The sequence below is a fragment of the Pithys albifrons genome, chromosome 28 (genome assembly GCF_047495875.1).
Source record: "Pithys albifrons albifrons isolate INPA30051 chromosome 28, PitAlb_v1, whole genome shotgun sequence".
Lineage (NCBI taxonomy): Eukaryota > Metazoa > Chordata > Aves > Passeriformes > Thamnophilidae > Pithys > Pithys albifrons.
In genome coordinates, this window is record NC_092485.1 from 4,712,780 (window position 1) to 4,727,264 (window position 14,485).

The window sequence follows — 14,485 nt, forward strand, 5'->3', positions numbered from 1 at the left end:
GGAATTCCTGCTGGGAGGGTGGGCAGGCCCTGGCACAGGTTGGACAGAGAAGCTGTGGCTGCCCCATCCCTGGGAGTGTCCAAGGACAGGCTGGATGGGGCTTGGAGCAACCTGGGCTAGTGGAAGGTGACCCTGCCCATGGCAGAGTGTGAAACAACCCGATCTTTAAGCTCCTTCAACCCCAACCACGCCGTCACTCCGCGATTCCAGAGCGGGCTGAGCAACCCTTTGCGCTCCCTCTGTCCGCCGCGAACTACAACTCCCAGCAGCACCCGCGGGGAGAGGAGGCGGAACCACCCCGCCCAGTCACACATCCCATTGGTCGTCGCGCGGCGGAGCGGGCGGCGATTGGCGGAGCTCCACGCCCGTCACGGCGGGGCGGGAGGCGATTGGCTGAGCGCCACGCCCGTGCCGGCGGGGTCCGAGCATGGCGGGCGGGCGGCGGGTGGCCATGGCGGCCGCGGTGGGGTTGGGAGCGGCGGTGCTGGCCCTGCTGGCCACGGTGCTGCTCCGCGCCCTCCTCCTGCCGCCCCCGGCCCGCCTGCCGCGGCTGTGGGCGCGGAGCGCCGGCACCGCCGCCCTCAGCGCCGCAGAGCGCCTGGAGCTCAAGGAGGCGCTGCGAGGTGAGGGGGCCCGCGCAGTGCGAGCGCCCCTCGCCCGCCCTCAGGGCGGGGCCCAGGCCCGGGGGGAGCCGTGAGGGGCCGCTTGGGCTGGGAGGAACCCGGTGTGGCTCCCGGCAGGAGCAGGGGGTGATTGGCACTTGTGCTGGGCATGGCACTCCAGCGCTGTGTCCAGGTCTGGGTGCTCAGGACAGGAGGGACAAGGAGGGGCTGGAGCGATTCAGGGAAGGGAACGGAGCTGGGAAGGGTTTGGAGCAGCAGAAGCGACCCAAGGAGCTGGGGGGGTTCAGCCTGGAGAAAAGGAGGCTCGGGGGGACCTTCTCGCTCTCTGCAACTCCCTGAAATAGGTTGTAGCCGGTGGGGTTGGGCTCTGCTCCAGGGAACAGGGACAGGAGAGGAAACGGCCTCAGGCTGGGCCAGGGCAGGGGCAGGGGGGACATCAGGGGGAATTTCTCCATGGAAAGGGTGGTCAGGCATTGGAAGGGGCTGCCCAGGGAGGTTTGGAGTCCCCACCCTGGAGGTGCCCAAGGAAGGACTGGATGTGGCACTCAGAGCTCTGGGCTGGGGGACAAGGTGGGAATCAGGCACAGGGTGGACTGGATGGGCTGGGAGGGCTTTTCCAACCTCAGTGTTTCCGGGATTCTCCTGAAGCAACTTTCTCCCCATGCTGATTTTCTCCACCATTCCCTGCTTGTTCACACAGAAAGCACCAGACCCCCGATTGCCAGGCATCCCTTTGTCCCCTCGATAAGTCACTGTGGGGTTTTTTCCCTCTTTTGCTCCCCCCTGGCAGCCTCACCATGCCCAGCCTGCTGTGTTTGTGCCGTCTGACGTGGGAGATTGGAGGGGCTTGGTGTGCAGGAAAGGAGAGATTGGAGGGGATTAGATCCCAGGAGGGCTGGCAGTGTGCAGGAAAGCAGAGATTGAAGGGGATTAGATCCCAGGAGGGCTGGCATTATGCAGAAAAGGAGAGGTTGTAGGGGTTTAGTGTGCCTGGAGGGCTGGCAGTGTGCAGGAAAGCAGAGATTGGAGGGGATTAGATCCCAGGAGGGCTGGCAGTGTGCAGGAAAGCAGAGATTGGAGGGATTTAGATCCCAGGAGGGCTGGCAGTGTGCAGGAAAGGAGAGATTGGAGGGGATTAGATCCCAGGAGGGCTGACAGTGTGCAGGAAAGGAGAGGTTGGAGGGGATTAGATCCCAGGAGGGCTGGCAGTGTGCAGGAAAGCAGAGATTGGAGGGGATTAGATCCCAGGAGGGCTGACAGTGTGCAGGAAAGGAGAGGTTGGAGGGGATTAGATCCCAGGAGGGCTGGCAGTGTGCAGGAAAGGAGAGGTTGGAGGGGATTAGATCCCAGGAGGGCTGGCAGTGTGCAGGAAAGGAGAGATTGAAGGGCTTTAACTCTCAGGAGGGCTGGCAGTGTGCAGGAAAGCAGAGATTGGAGGCGTTTAGATCCCAGGAGGGCTGGCAGTGTGCAGGAAAGGAGAGATTGGAGGGGATTAGATCCCAAGAGGGCTGGCAGTGTGCAGGAAAGGAGAGATTGAAGGGCTTTAACTCTCAGAAGGGCTGGCAGTGTGCAGGAAAGCAGAGATTGGAGGGGATTAGATCCCAAGAGGGCTGGCATTGTGCAGGAAACCACAGGCTGGCATGGAGTGACAGCCCTGCACTGTTCAAGTAGGACTGGGGTGTGTAATGCTCATACCTTGCTGTTTGTAGGATTTATTGCCTAGCAAATGGTGTTTACATACTTTTTTAATGGGAAAATGAAGGGTCACAACAGATTTTTGTGGTAATTGTTGAATCACACGACCTCAGAAGAATCTGTAACCTGACTTGACATGTGCTCTTTGCACAGGCAGCTGGGACTGGGACGAAGTTAAAGCCAAGTTCTGTGGGACAGGGGCTGGATGTTGGAGAGCAGCTGTGTCTGAGCCTGTTTAGATGACAAAGCAGACTAAAAGTACCAACAAAAGCCCTGTCTGTTTATATATTTTAGTCCTTGGAGCAGTCTGAGTGTGTAATAACACTCTTGCCATCACAACACAGCTCACTATTGAGAAAGAACCTTGAACTGCCAACTAAGCTGCTTGTTCAGCTGCCAGAGCAGTTTATGAGGAATCAGATCACCCAAGCAAATTGCAGCTGCTCCTGGACAGTAGCATTTCTAACATCATTCAACACTTCAGGATGAAAAGTGGAGTCAAATTATCAAGAGAAATACCTTGGCTGAAGTGTTAGGAAGTCCTGGTGGCTGCCTGTGCACAGCTCATCAGCCTTTTCTGATGCTGGCAGCTCGTGCTGTGCTGGGAGAAATAGTGTTTAAAGCCTGGAAAATATTCAGGAACATAAATACACTTCCCCTTTTGAAATGCAATTTAAGTATTGTTTTATTTCAGTGCTGAGTGATTTGTGGTTTGTGTTTCATTGAAGGTGCCATTAAAATCCCAACTGTGTCTGTGTCCCCAGAGGAACTGAACACAACAGCCATGGCAGAATTTGGGAGTTACATTCAGAAAGGTACTAAAATTTCATTCTTAGCAGTCTCTGCTGCTCAATTTCCCTTTCATAAACAAATTGAAGACTGTCTTTATGGTTCCTAAATATAATGGAACACATTTTTAGTTTGTTTTCATGATAAAAGACCTCTCAGAATTGACACACTTGTGTCCTCTCTTCAACAGTGTATTTTTGGGGTATCAGTGGCCAAAGCTTGAACAGAGGAGGTTTAAACAACTTTTTGCACTGGTGGTTTTTGGTCCTTGAGATGCTTAAATGCCATTAGGAAAAAAAACCAAACAAACAGGATGAGTGCTGCTGCTTCAGCCCAGTTTTTTGGAGGTCCCATCATTGCTCCAGCACTGGTGAACAAGAATTCCTGGTTTGTAGAGGAAAGTTTTAATTACAAGGCACTCAGCAATAGGACAAGGGGGCACGATGGGCTCAAGCTCTGCCAGGGGAAATTGAAGTTGGAGATCAGAAGGAAACTTTTTGCAGAGAGAGTGCTCAGGGATTGGAATGGGCTGCCCAGAGAGGGGGTGGATTCCCCATCCCTGGAGGTTTTAAACTGAGCTTGGACATGCCATGATCTGGTAAAGGGACTGGAGTTGGATCAAGGGTTGGACTTGATGATCTCAGAGGTCTTTTCCAACCTAACTCAGAAGAGAAGAGCAACGAGGCTGGAGAAGGGACTGGAGCACAAGTGCTGTGGGGAGAGGCTGAGGGAGCTGGGGGTGTTCAGCCTGGAGAAGAGGAGGCTCAGAGGTGACCTCAGCACTGTCTGGAACTGCCTGAAGGGAAGTTCTGGCCAGGTGGGGGTTGGTCTCTTCTCCCAGGCACTCAGCAATAGGACAAGGGGGCACGATGGGCTCAAGCTCTGCCAGGGGAAATTGAAGTTGGAGAGCAGAAAAAAAATCTTTGCAGAGAGAGTGCTCAGGGATTGGAATGGGCTGCCCAGAGACGGGGTGGATTCCCCATCCCTGGAGGTTTTTCAGCTGAGCTTGGCCGTGGCACTGAGTGCCATGATCTGGTAAAGGGACTGGAGTTGGACCAAGGGTTGGACTTGATGATCTGGGAGGTCTTTTCCAACCCAATCCATTCTATGAATCTGTGATTCTGTGGATGTGGCACTGAGTGAGAATCCACCATGTCTTGATCCAACCCCACTGTGATCACCAGCCCAGGGCACAAAGTGCCCTGGGCTGGTGATCACAGTGGGGTTGGATCAAGGGTTGGACTTGATGATCTCTGAGGTCTTTTCCAACCCAATCCATTCTATGATTCTGTGAAAATGAGATGGAGTGTGAGAACTGTTCTCCCTTGTGATCAGTCTTGCAGTGCTCCCTGAAGGCAAGTAGGTGACAGCTCTATGGAATATACAATATTAAAACTGAACATTATTCTATTTTTTTTCTTACATGTGTTTTTAATGTTTTTCCCAACAGTTTTCCCGGCCGTCTTTTCTTCCAAGTTCATCCATCATGAAACAGTTGGGAATTACAGCCACCTCTTCACTGTGCAGGGCTCTGCCCCTGCCCTGCTGCCCTACATGCTGCTTGCACACATGGATGTTGTTCCTGCTCCCCCTCAGGGCTGGGATTTCCCTCCCTTCTCAGCTGCAGAGCACGAGGGTTTCATCTATGGACGGGGAACGCTGGATAACAAAAACTCTGCCATAGTATGTCCTCTGGGTAATGTCATTTCAGAAAGATCAAAGACATAATCTTAACTCCAAAAGTTTAACATCTTTATTGATGATTTAGATGAGGGGATTGAGTCCATCATCAGCAAATTTGCTGATGACACCAAGCTGGGAGGGAGTGTCGACCTGCTGGAAGGCAGGAGGGCTCTGCAGAGGGATCTGGAGAGACTGGAGAGATGGGCTGATTCCAATGGGATGAAGTTCAATAAGGCCAAGTGCAGATCCTGCCCTTTGGCCACAACAACCCCCTGCAGCGCTCCAGGCTGGGCACAGAGTGGCTGGAGAGCAGCCAGGCAGAGGGACCTGGGGGGACTGAGGGACAGGAAGCTCAACAGGAGCCACCAGTGTGCCCAGGTGGCCAAGAAGGCCAATGGGATCCTGGCCTGGATCAAAAATAGTGTGGCCAGCAGGACCAGGGAAGTGATCCTTCCCCTGGACTCTGTGTTGGTGAGGCCACACCTTGAGTGTTGTGTTCAGTTCTGGGCCCCTCAGGTCAGAAAGGATCTTGAGGGGCTGGAGCGGGGCCAGAGAAGAGCAACGAGGCTGGTGAAGGGACTGGAGCACAAGTGCTGTGGGGAGAGGCTGAGGGAGCTGGGGGTGTTCAGCCTGGAGAAGAGGAGGCTCAGAGGTGACCTCAGCACTGTCTGGAACTGCCTGAAGGGAAGTTCTGGCCAGGTGGGGGTTGGTCTCTTCTCCCAGCCACTCAGCAATAGGACAAGGGGGCACGATGGGCTCAAGCTCTGCCAGGGGAAATTGAAGTTGGAGAGCAGAAAAAAAATCTTTGCAGAGAGAGTGCTCAGGGATTGGAATGGGCTGCCCAGAGAGGGGGTGGATTCCCCATCCCTGGAGGTTTTTCAGCTGAGCTTGGTCGTGGCACTGAGTGCCATGATCTGGTAAAGGGACTGGAGTTGGCCCAAGGGTTGGACTTGATGATCTTGGAGGTCTTTTCCAACCCAATCCATTCTGTGATTCTAAGCCCGGAAAGGGTAAATTGGAGTAATCTCTTCTTTCTCTTTAGCTGGTGATAAATTCCTAAGCCCTGCAGTGTTCTCCCAACTTTTCTGAGAAATAGAGTGACAAAAAAAATAGGAATTTAAGTGAACGTGGCAAAAATGGGTGATGACAAGAGATGATTTCTTCTGATGTGAAAAATTAGTAATTTAAATTGAAAAATGAGATGTAATAATATAAGAACTATATTACAGATGGTAGATTTGGTTTATCATTCTTCATATTAAGTTTCTCATTTTGTTTCTGTCATGTTGACACTTCTTGTACTAAATATATTGCTCATTAAAATCACTGGATTTGGTGGCTCAAATCAAAGCCAATCTGTGTGTGGAATTCCTTGGATAATTGCAACTCTGTGGTGCTTCCTGTGCAGTTTGTCACTGACATCAGTAGAAAGAACAAATGCACTGACTGCAGCCCATCAGGGCATTATTGATCCCAAATATTGCACTGTTTTTCCCAGGGAATGGGAATATCCTCAGCAGGAGCCACAGAACTCAAAGCTCAGCTGTGCACAGGACAAAGTCTCCTTAAGGGCTGTGAAAGCATCACATTTTTCTTCCATCCCACTGCATTTCTTTACATTTATCCTCCTTATTAACACACAGGGATGGTACAGCAGGTTCTGCTTTTCCTGCAGGGTATTCTGCAAGCTCTGGAATTTCTGCTGAGGAGAAACTACAGACCCCGCCGGTCCTTCTACGTGGGGATTGGACACGATGAGGAGGTATTTGCTTTCATTTCACTGAAATAGCCACTTGTTTACATTGTTCAGGTAGGTAACAAGGCTTTAGCTTTTAAACATTGTTTAGCTGGAACATCTTTCCTGTTTTTCTTGGTTCTGTGGGTAGATTCTGTGTTGAGTTGTACATTGATTGTTTGGCTTTAAGTGATGCTGAAGAGGGTTTGGTGTGAGGAGGAAAGAAAAGAACAGGGTAGGGTGGTAGCTCAAATTCTTTGTGCAGGGAAGGTGAAACAGGAATCACATTTTGGAGCACATGTAGGACCATGAAAAGCAATTAAAATTGCTAATCTGTGGAGCTTATAGCTCTGAGCTATCATTGTGTCTAAGAACCAGCAGAAATTCAAGCAGCACTGAGGGAGTGGTGAGGGAGAGCACTCCTGAGGGTGGATGTAAATCCAGCTGCCACCAGGCCATTAACCAAGGCCAAGGAAATTTGCTGGGACAATCTCTTATTGACAGGTTGCTCTTGAGCTGTTCCCCAGGGGATTTCCTTCATTCTTTGTATTGCAGCACAGGCACTGTCAGCACAAGGTGTTCTCCAGAGTTCCTCTCAGTGCTGTGGCTTCATCTAAACAATTCCTGTGTCTGGATTCCCCCAGGTGTCTGGCTGGAAGGGAGCAATGAAAATTGCAGCTCTGCTGGAAGCCAGAGGAGTGAAACTCTCCTTCCTGCTGGATGAGGGAAGTGCAGTGCTGGATGGGATCATTGCAGGAGTGAAGAAGCCAGTGGCTCTGTAAGGAGGACACAAGTGCTCATGATGAAAGTGATTCATTTTCAGTAATTAATTAGTGATAAATGGCCTTGCTAATGTCACTACAGGATGTCTGCAAGGCGTGTGGCAGCGTTGGTGTTACTAAAGCTGCAGCAGTGGCACAAAGTGCAAGCCAAGGACCTTCAGCCTTTGCTTGCTGTCCATCACAGCTGTGCTGACAGAAGCAGAATGTTCCACTTAACCCTTCCAGGCATTTTAATTCTGTGCTGTAGAGTTCTCACTGGATGAGGAGCCAAGACATCAGTCCTCCAGACATCTAAATACTGTGATAATGATTTATTGTTGTTGCTTCTTGGGTGTTCTTTATGATACTAAAGCTATGCAGAGTAGTTACTGTGCATGTGTGTTTAGAGTTGCATGAATCATTTATTTGTTTATTTATTGATTTATTTATTTATCATTGAGCAGAGTTGCTGTCACAGAAAAAGGTTCAATGACACTGAACTTCACTGTGGAAAAAGAGCCAGGACATTCATCCTTTCCTCCCAAGGAGACAAGTATTGGCATTCTTGCAGCAGCCATGTCCAGGTGAGAGGTGCCCTGTCATCCAACATCAAAGACAGTCAAGCAGACTCCCAAGTCACTGATAGGTGACTTTTTTAATATTTGTGTTTAGAGTCTTTTTCAAATTCCTGTCAATATATTTGAAATTGCAGTTTGTCACTCACTTTGAAGGGCAGAGTTGCAACTCCCAGTGAAGGGACAATTGCCAGGTGTCTGCAGTGTCTTTCCACTTCAGCTGTTCCTGGTGTCAGTCGATTCTTTCAAAGCAAGACAAGTGCAATCTACCCTAATTTACTCTGTAGCAATAGAGATTCCTTTGTTTGGGTGGCAGGATTTCTCTGGAATTTATTCCTGCACATACCTGTTACCTCAGCTGGGAATTCTCCAAGCCAATAGACACGGTGTAGAGTCGTAATGTGGCTGCATAAATCACCTCTTTCCATGTCTGTGTAGAAAGCAAATTGGCTAATAAATATATATTTTGGGAAAACCTGCCATGTCCAGACAGGCTGGGGTTTGGTGGGATACTTTCCTAGATTTCCATGTATTTATAGGAGTCAGGCTTTGGGATTTTTTCAGCTCTTTTTCAGAGAGAGTCTTTGTGTGTAACTGGAACGCCCAGAAGTCTGTGGAGCTGTGCTTGCAGATTCACTCAGCATGAGAGGAAAGTGTGATTGCATCTCAAACAGAATTCAGAAATCAAATGCCTGACAGCATTCTGGAGCAGTAACAGTCAGAGATTTTTTTCAATTCCAAATGTTTGTTTTGTAGACTGGAGCAGAATCCCTTGCGCAACCTGTTTGGCCACGGGCCAGAGCTCATGACTATGGAGCACCTTGCAGCAGAGGTGAGGAAAGGAGCTTGATTCCATTCCCAGATGTTCATATTAATAAGTGAAGAGTAACCCAGCTCATGAATGTGAAGCACAGATAGGTTCTGGAGAGGAGAAGACTCAAGCTGGCCTTTCTCCCAGATAGTTGTTCCTGCTGGAATTGTTTCAGCCATAGCCAAGTGACTCCACTGTGCTCTTGAGCACTGGAAACATTCTGATTTGTGGCTTTATTTCTTCCCCTTAGTTCAGGTTTCCTCTCAATCTCATCATGAGCAATCTGTGGCTGTTTTCACCCATTGTGAGCAGGTAAGAAAACAGATCTTTGAGAAACACCCCCAGCCTCTCACCCTTAAAAGATGAAGCCATTTCTAATCTTTGCAGAAAATCACTTGTATCATTTTATAGTTCAGACAATTCAGTGCTTTACTATTAACAACCACTTTGTTGATTGAACAAACCATCATTCAGCTTATTGCCTGTGGAATCGTGGGGCCTGTGGTTTAGGAATATTAAACTTCTTTGAAAACTTTTGTTTGTTTCTTTCTTTTTTTAAGAGTTCTGGCCTCAAAGCCTTCCACCAACGCCTTGATTCGAACAACCACCGCAGTCACCGTGTTTAATGCAGGAATCAAGGTAGTTCCATTTGGATTTTTCTCCATGTAAAATGATGAGACAATTAGAACAGTTGATTTCCAGCTGTTTATAGCCATTTATAAGGTCAGTGTGGACACTGTGTGGTGTCACCACCAGTCTCATTCTTACTTCAGATGTGGCTTGGGTTTGGCTACAGCTGAAAATCCCCTCCTTTCAGAAACACCTGATCTCCTCTGTTAAGATTATTAATGTTTTAGGATAGACAAGGAGTGTTTTCTTTGTAATCCACCAAAGTGTCCATGACAGTAATTGAAACTCACAGTCATAAACACTTCCCTGGCCCAGGAGGGGTTCTGTGTTTGTAGGACAGGTCTGGTGTTTGCCTGAAGCAGCATTAGTGTGCACCTTGGACTGAGAGATAACACCTTCTGGCTGATACAGCCAGGTCTTACCCTGATAAGGGGGTGTATCTGCCCAAAAATACTGGAGCCCTGGAAAATAAACAGGCTGTTTGGTGTGGCCCTGAAAAAACCTGTTAATGAAAAGCATCACCAGCCAAGAAAACAAGATGCAGTGGCTGAACAGTGACACGGAGTGGCCAGCAGAGAACTGACACCCTGGTTCCTTGGTTGGTTTTTTTTTCCTAAAGATGACACAGTTTTTGTTTAACAAAGTTATAAATACTCTGTAGAAAAGAAGAGTTATGTGTGTTCAGTAACATCATTTGTTAAGCGACTTATATTTGGAGAAAAGTAACATGACAATGAGGTTAAAACATTGCTTAAAAAGGAAACCAAAATAAAGTTTCAGAATTCCTCAGGATAATGTTTCTGAAGATAAAAACTTCTATGTAAGAGCTGACCTCATTTTTGTTGAATTAATGAATATTTCTTTGTGTGTTTATCTGCATTTTAGATGAGATTTACAGTATTTCAACACAGAAAGAGATATCACACTTAGTGAAAACAGTGAAGCATTAGGCTGAGGCCTGGAGTTGTTTTGAGTTTCTGAGTTGCAGTTGGCATTTCAGCGAGTTTGTAAGTTCCTTTTCAGTTTTGGCCCTCCCTTTTCTAGGTGAATGTCATCCCTTCTGCTGCAAAAGCCACGGTGAACTTCCGGATCCACTCGGCCGAGACAGCAGCTGAGGTACCCACAGTGGGGCTGCAGGCTCTGATTCCTGTGTGCCAAAGGGCACGGGGATCCTGTGGGATTATGGAATGGGAGTATTGAGGTTTGGGACCTGTGACACCATGGGAGTCCTGCACACTTCAGTAGTGCCTGTCCAGCCCAGCTGTGAAGTAGTATCAGTACAAAACATCTTCCCTTCCCAAGCTTTGCTGGAAGTTTCTCTCTCTGGAAGCTTTTTCTGGATGATTTGGATGACATAACTTCCAGGAGCAGCAGGTTGACCCCCTGCCTTTCAGGGCTGGGGCAGTTCAGGAATACCTTGAGACAGTGATTGCACTGGAGTTAAAATACACCAGCCATCCTCTGAGTAAGAGGAAGAGAGACTGACACACAGTTTCAGTCTTAACTGTCATCTGTATTTGCAGCCACAACTGACAGTTCACAGACAAATGTTTTCTGGTAAGCAGAACATCTGCTGGTGTCTCTAAGGGATGCTTTCTCAATTCTTGTGCTTATTTAATCACTCTGTCTCACCCACAGGTGCTGGAGGCAGTGAGAAACACCATTGCTGATGACAGAGTGAAGATTGATGTAGTAGAGGCCTTTGATCCCCTCCCCATCAGTCCTTGGGATGAGCAGACATTTGCAGTCCATATTCTTCAGAAAACCATTCTGGATACTTTCCCAGATGTTGACAGTGTAGTCCCAGGTAACAGCAGGCACATGATGAGTGTTTCCTTTCCAGCTTCTGCCCTGCTGTTCTCTCCCCCTCCCCAGCACTGACCTGTTTCCATTTGCTGTGTGCTTCTCCACCCCAGCTGTTAACTACTGGAAACAGCTGGTTTTTCCTCTTTTTATTCCGTTCCCTCTTTAGGCTTTAAAAGCTGTAATGTTGTTTTTTAGTAGTGGAAGTAAAAAAGCAAACAGGAAACTGACAGAAACAATGAGCCTTGAATTGGAGTCTCTGCACATACAAAGGAATCTCTTCAGGGAAGAAAGGAATTGTGAGGGAGAGGAGGATTTCTTCTTGCTTTAGTTCTTCTTTCATTGTTTTCGTAGCTGGCAAAGCCATTCCTGCTTTTCTGTATTGTTACTTATGATCCCAGCCCTTCCCTTTCTTTCAGCTCCTTCCTAATTCTGTGGTGTTTGTTGAACTGCAGTTTGAAGCTTAGACTTTTAGAGAGGTTGTTTGTCATGGCTGTTCTTAGACTGAATTCTGTGTTCAGCTGCTGCTCCTGGAGGAGACAATGTCCCTCCAGGATGTCCCAGTCCACTCTTCCCAGTGCTGCTGCTTTTGGTGTGGGCAGTGCTTAGACAGAGCTGTTACCAGATGCCTTTCCTTTCTCCTGGGGAAAATGTGGGTCATGAAATTGCTGCTGTGATGCAGAGTGAGCCTGAGCTTTGTTTTCCAGGCACGTGCATTGGAAACACGGACAGCAGGCACTTCACCAACGTCACCAACGCCATTTACCGCTTCAACCCGCTGCTCCTGAGGGCAGAGGATCTGCCCAGGTACTGCCCTGCCTGCACAGGGGCTGCAGGGAGAGAGGAGATCCATGTGCAGAAGGAAACCCAGCCTTGTGTACCTTGGCATGCTGGTGGTGTGGCCTCACGTTCTGTCAGGCCACTCATTTCCTGCAGATTTGGGTGCTGCTCCAGTAGGGGTGGAAATTACACTGGGAGAGTGTCAGCCCTTGATTTGTTCCCTCAGATGCAGACAGGGCTCATTTGGGTGTTTCATTTGGTGGTTCAGCAAAGCTGTGGAGCTCACTGGATCCTTTAGTGCAGGTGTTGTTCTGGTAGTTGGCCTTGTCCAGCAGATTTATGCATATTTTTGGACATATTCCACTCCTTAAAGCTGGAAATCAGGTTTCCTGAATTAAAGTGGTAACAACATCATCATGCAAGGGATTGTTTGTTTATTTAGCATGTATTGTGTCATTTTATTGAGGTGCAGGTGATGCAGAAGGACAGTGACATAACTGGCCAAGAAATGGGAAGAGAGCTGGAATACTGTTAGGATTTTTTTTCCACATACACCATAGACTTAGTTGTGCTCTGAGCCTTAGAGTGAGTAAGTTTGGTTTGGTTATAGTGCAGAATATGCTGTATATTCCTGTATTTTTATGTTGTACATTGCTTTATGAAGCAAACAGGCAGGTAAGGTGCTGAGTTCGTGCAGATGGGTCACAAATTCACAATGAAATAAAAAACATTCCTCTTTTTCTTCCAGGATTCATGGGTTGAATGAGAGAATCTCCATTGAGAATTATGAGAAACAGGTCGAGTTCCTCTTCCAGCTGATTAAGAACTGTGACATGGACACTCTTCCAGAGCCCCATTCCAGCTCCCATGAGCTGTGAGAAACACCCTGGGAAGAGCAGCTGCTGAGCTGGACTGGGGGGCACAGGGGGCTGGGCTGAAGGTGCTCCTGTGTATTGAGCCACATGTGGAATTTGGGGGTTGTTTATCGTGGTTTACATACAGATGGAAAAAGCACTGATTGCTGCTTTAGGAAGGTGTGTGGTTTGCCACAGAACCTGGATAAAACCCAGCAAATAACCCTGATCTCTGCTCCTCCCTGGTCTGACATGCAGCCCTTGATCTGATAGTAATTTTTTCAGCACTGTCTTTAAGCCTCTGAAATTGGTAGTCACTTAAAAATCTAAGCTTTAATCAGCAGTCACTCACCAGTAAGAGGTGAATCATCCTGTGGGCTTTTGCCAAACTCGTTTGACACAGTTAATTGATTTTTCACAAATGAGATTCTGTCAGCAGCTCACGTGAAAGGTTTGTGACATGGTGAAAGGTTTCATGTCACTGGTAGAGTCACACTAAGGGTTTGTTGCACTGCTGGGTATGGGCTGTTTCCCCAGGGGATTCTCCCAGGCTGCTTCCCAGGGGATTCTCCCAGGCTGTTTCCCCAGGGGATTCTCCCAGGCTGCTTCCCAGGGGATTCTCCCAGGCTGTTTCCCCAGGGGATTCTCCCAGGCTGTTTCCCTAGGGGATTCTCCCAGGCTGCTTCCCCAGGGGATTCTCCCAGGCTGCTTCCCCAGGGGATTCTCCCAGGCTGCTTCCCAGGGGATTCTCCCAGGCTGTTTCCCCAGGGGATTCTCCCAGGCTGCTTCCCCAGGGGATTCTCCCAGGCTGCTTCCCCAGGGGATGCTCTCAGCCAGTGCCAGTGTTTACTCCCTACTGCCAAGGCCTCCCAGGCATGCACTGATCTCTGACTCTCTTTTACAGCTCCAGAAGTTCTTGCTAATGTTGCTCTAACAGGTGAGGTGCTGAAAACTTTTCTTCCTGTCTTTCTAGTGATTTTTTTCCTCTCTGTCTCTTTGCTGTGGCTCAGGGTATGTTGTGCAGCTGAATGTCAGAATAAGGGATTGCAGCTTTAAATGAGAAACTCAACCAGTGTTGTCTGCTCATCTCTTCTCACTGAATCAGTTCCTGTACTGTGTGTTTCTCATCTGCTCCTCTGAGAGCTCAATTGTGAAAGTTGTGAAGCCCTTCAATTCCAGTTCAGTGGAAGCAGAGGGTTGTTCCTTCACTGCCTGTGCAGTTCCCACTTTGCTGCAGCACTTCTGCTGCCTCAGCTCGTTGGGAATCCTGGGGTTGACAGGCCACTGATGCTGACTCTCATCTTGCACTTCTTGCCTGTCTTTGATAGCACTAAAGGGTTAAGAATTCTTTTGGCCTCGACAGTCTCTTTGGTTGGGGTTACCAGTATTAATTAAACAAATAAATAATTAACAAGTTGATGTTAGCCAAAGAAAAGCCTGGGTGAAAGCTGCTTTGTAACACTGACAAACACCTCCTGCTGCAGGGATGTGTCTCCTGTTCAGAACTTGAGTTATGCACTGGAATGGGTGGTTGTTCTGCTCTAAATTCATACTGTCAGATGTCCTGGAATGTACAGGAAATATCCTGAAATGTATCCTGATGGAACTGTGAGTCCTTCTCTTTCCGTTCACCGTTCTCTTACTTGCCATGTGATCTTATCATTGTGGCCAGAGGGCTACAACTGTATCATCTACTAAATAGTTGAAACAAGATTGATGTTTTCATCTAATAAAACAAAGAATGCA

The 14,485-nt window shown here is 48.4% G+C and overlaps 1 protein-coding gene across 2 annotated transcripts; it reads left to right on the plus strand.

Moving 5' to 3' along the window:
* Window positions 1–418: 418 nt before the first annotated feature.
* PM20D1 (peptidase M20 domain containing 1) lies at window positions 419–14,485 on the plus strand. 2 transcript variants are annotated; one of them, XR_011699794.1, is made up of 14 exons: window positions 419–623; window positions 3,047–3,133; window positions 4,558–4,790; window positions 6,466–6,552; window positions 7,170–7,303; window positions 7,751–7,870; window positions 8,618–8,693; window positions 8,923–8,984; window positions 9,233–9,311; window positions 10,347–10,418; window positions 10,941–11,109; window positions 11,813–11,912; window positions 12,634–13,494; window positions 13,547–14,485. XR_011699794.1 is itself a non-coding variant. In XM_071578814.1 (13 exons), exons 1-13 carry the CDS (start codon window positions 428–430, stop codon window positions 12,761–12,763), a joined length of 1,545 nt encoding a protein of 514 aa, XP_071434915.1. In that variant the 5' UTR covers window positions 419–427; the 3' UTR covers window positions 12,764–14,485. The 2 variants fall into 2 exon arrangements, 1 of the variants encoding a protein (XP_071434915.1); XM_071578814.1 differs by having other exon boundaries at window positions 12,634–14,485.

Bases quoted from the DNA above. Each gene is read 5' to 3' on its own strand.
- PM20D1 (XM_071578814.1), top strand. From the start codon at position 428: ATGGCGGGCGGGCGGCGGGTGGCCATGGCGGCCGCGGTGGGGTTGGGA. The intron at 10,419-10,940 runs GTACCCACAGTG...TCTCACCCACAG, and splicing joins CGGCCGAGACAGCAGCTGAG to GTGCTGGAGGCAGTGAGAAA. The intron at 11,913-12,633 runs GTACTGCCCTGC...TTTTTCTTCCAG, and splicing joins AGGGCAGAGGATCTGCCCAG to GATTCATGGGTTGAATGAGA.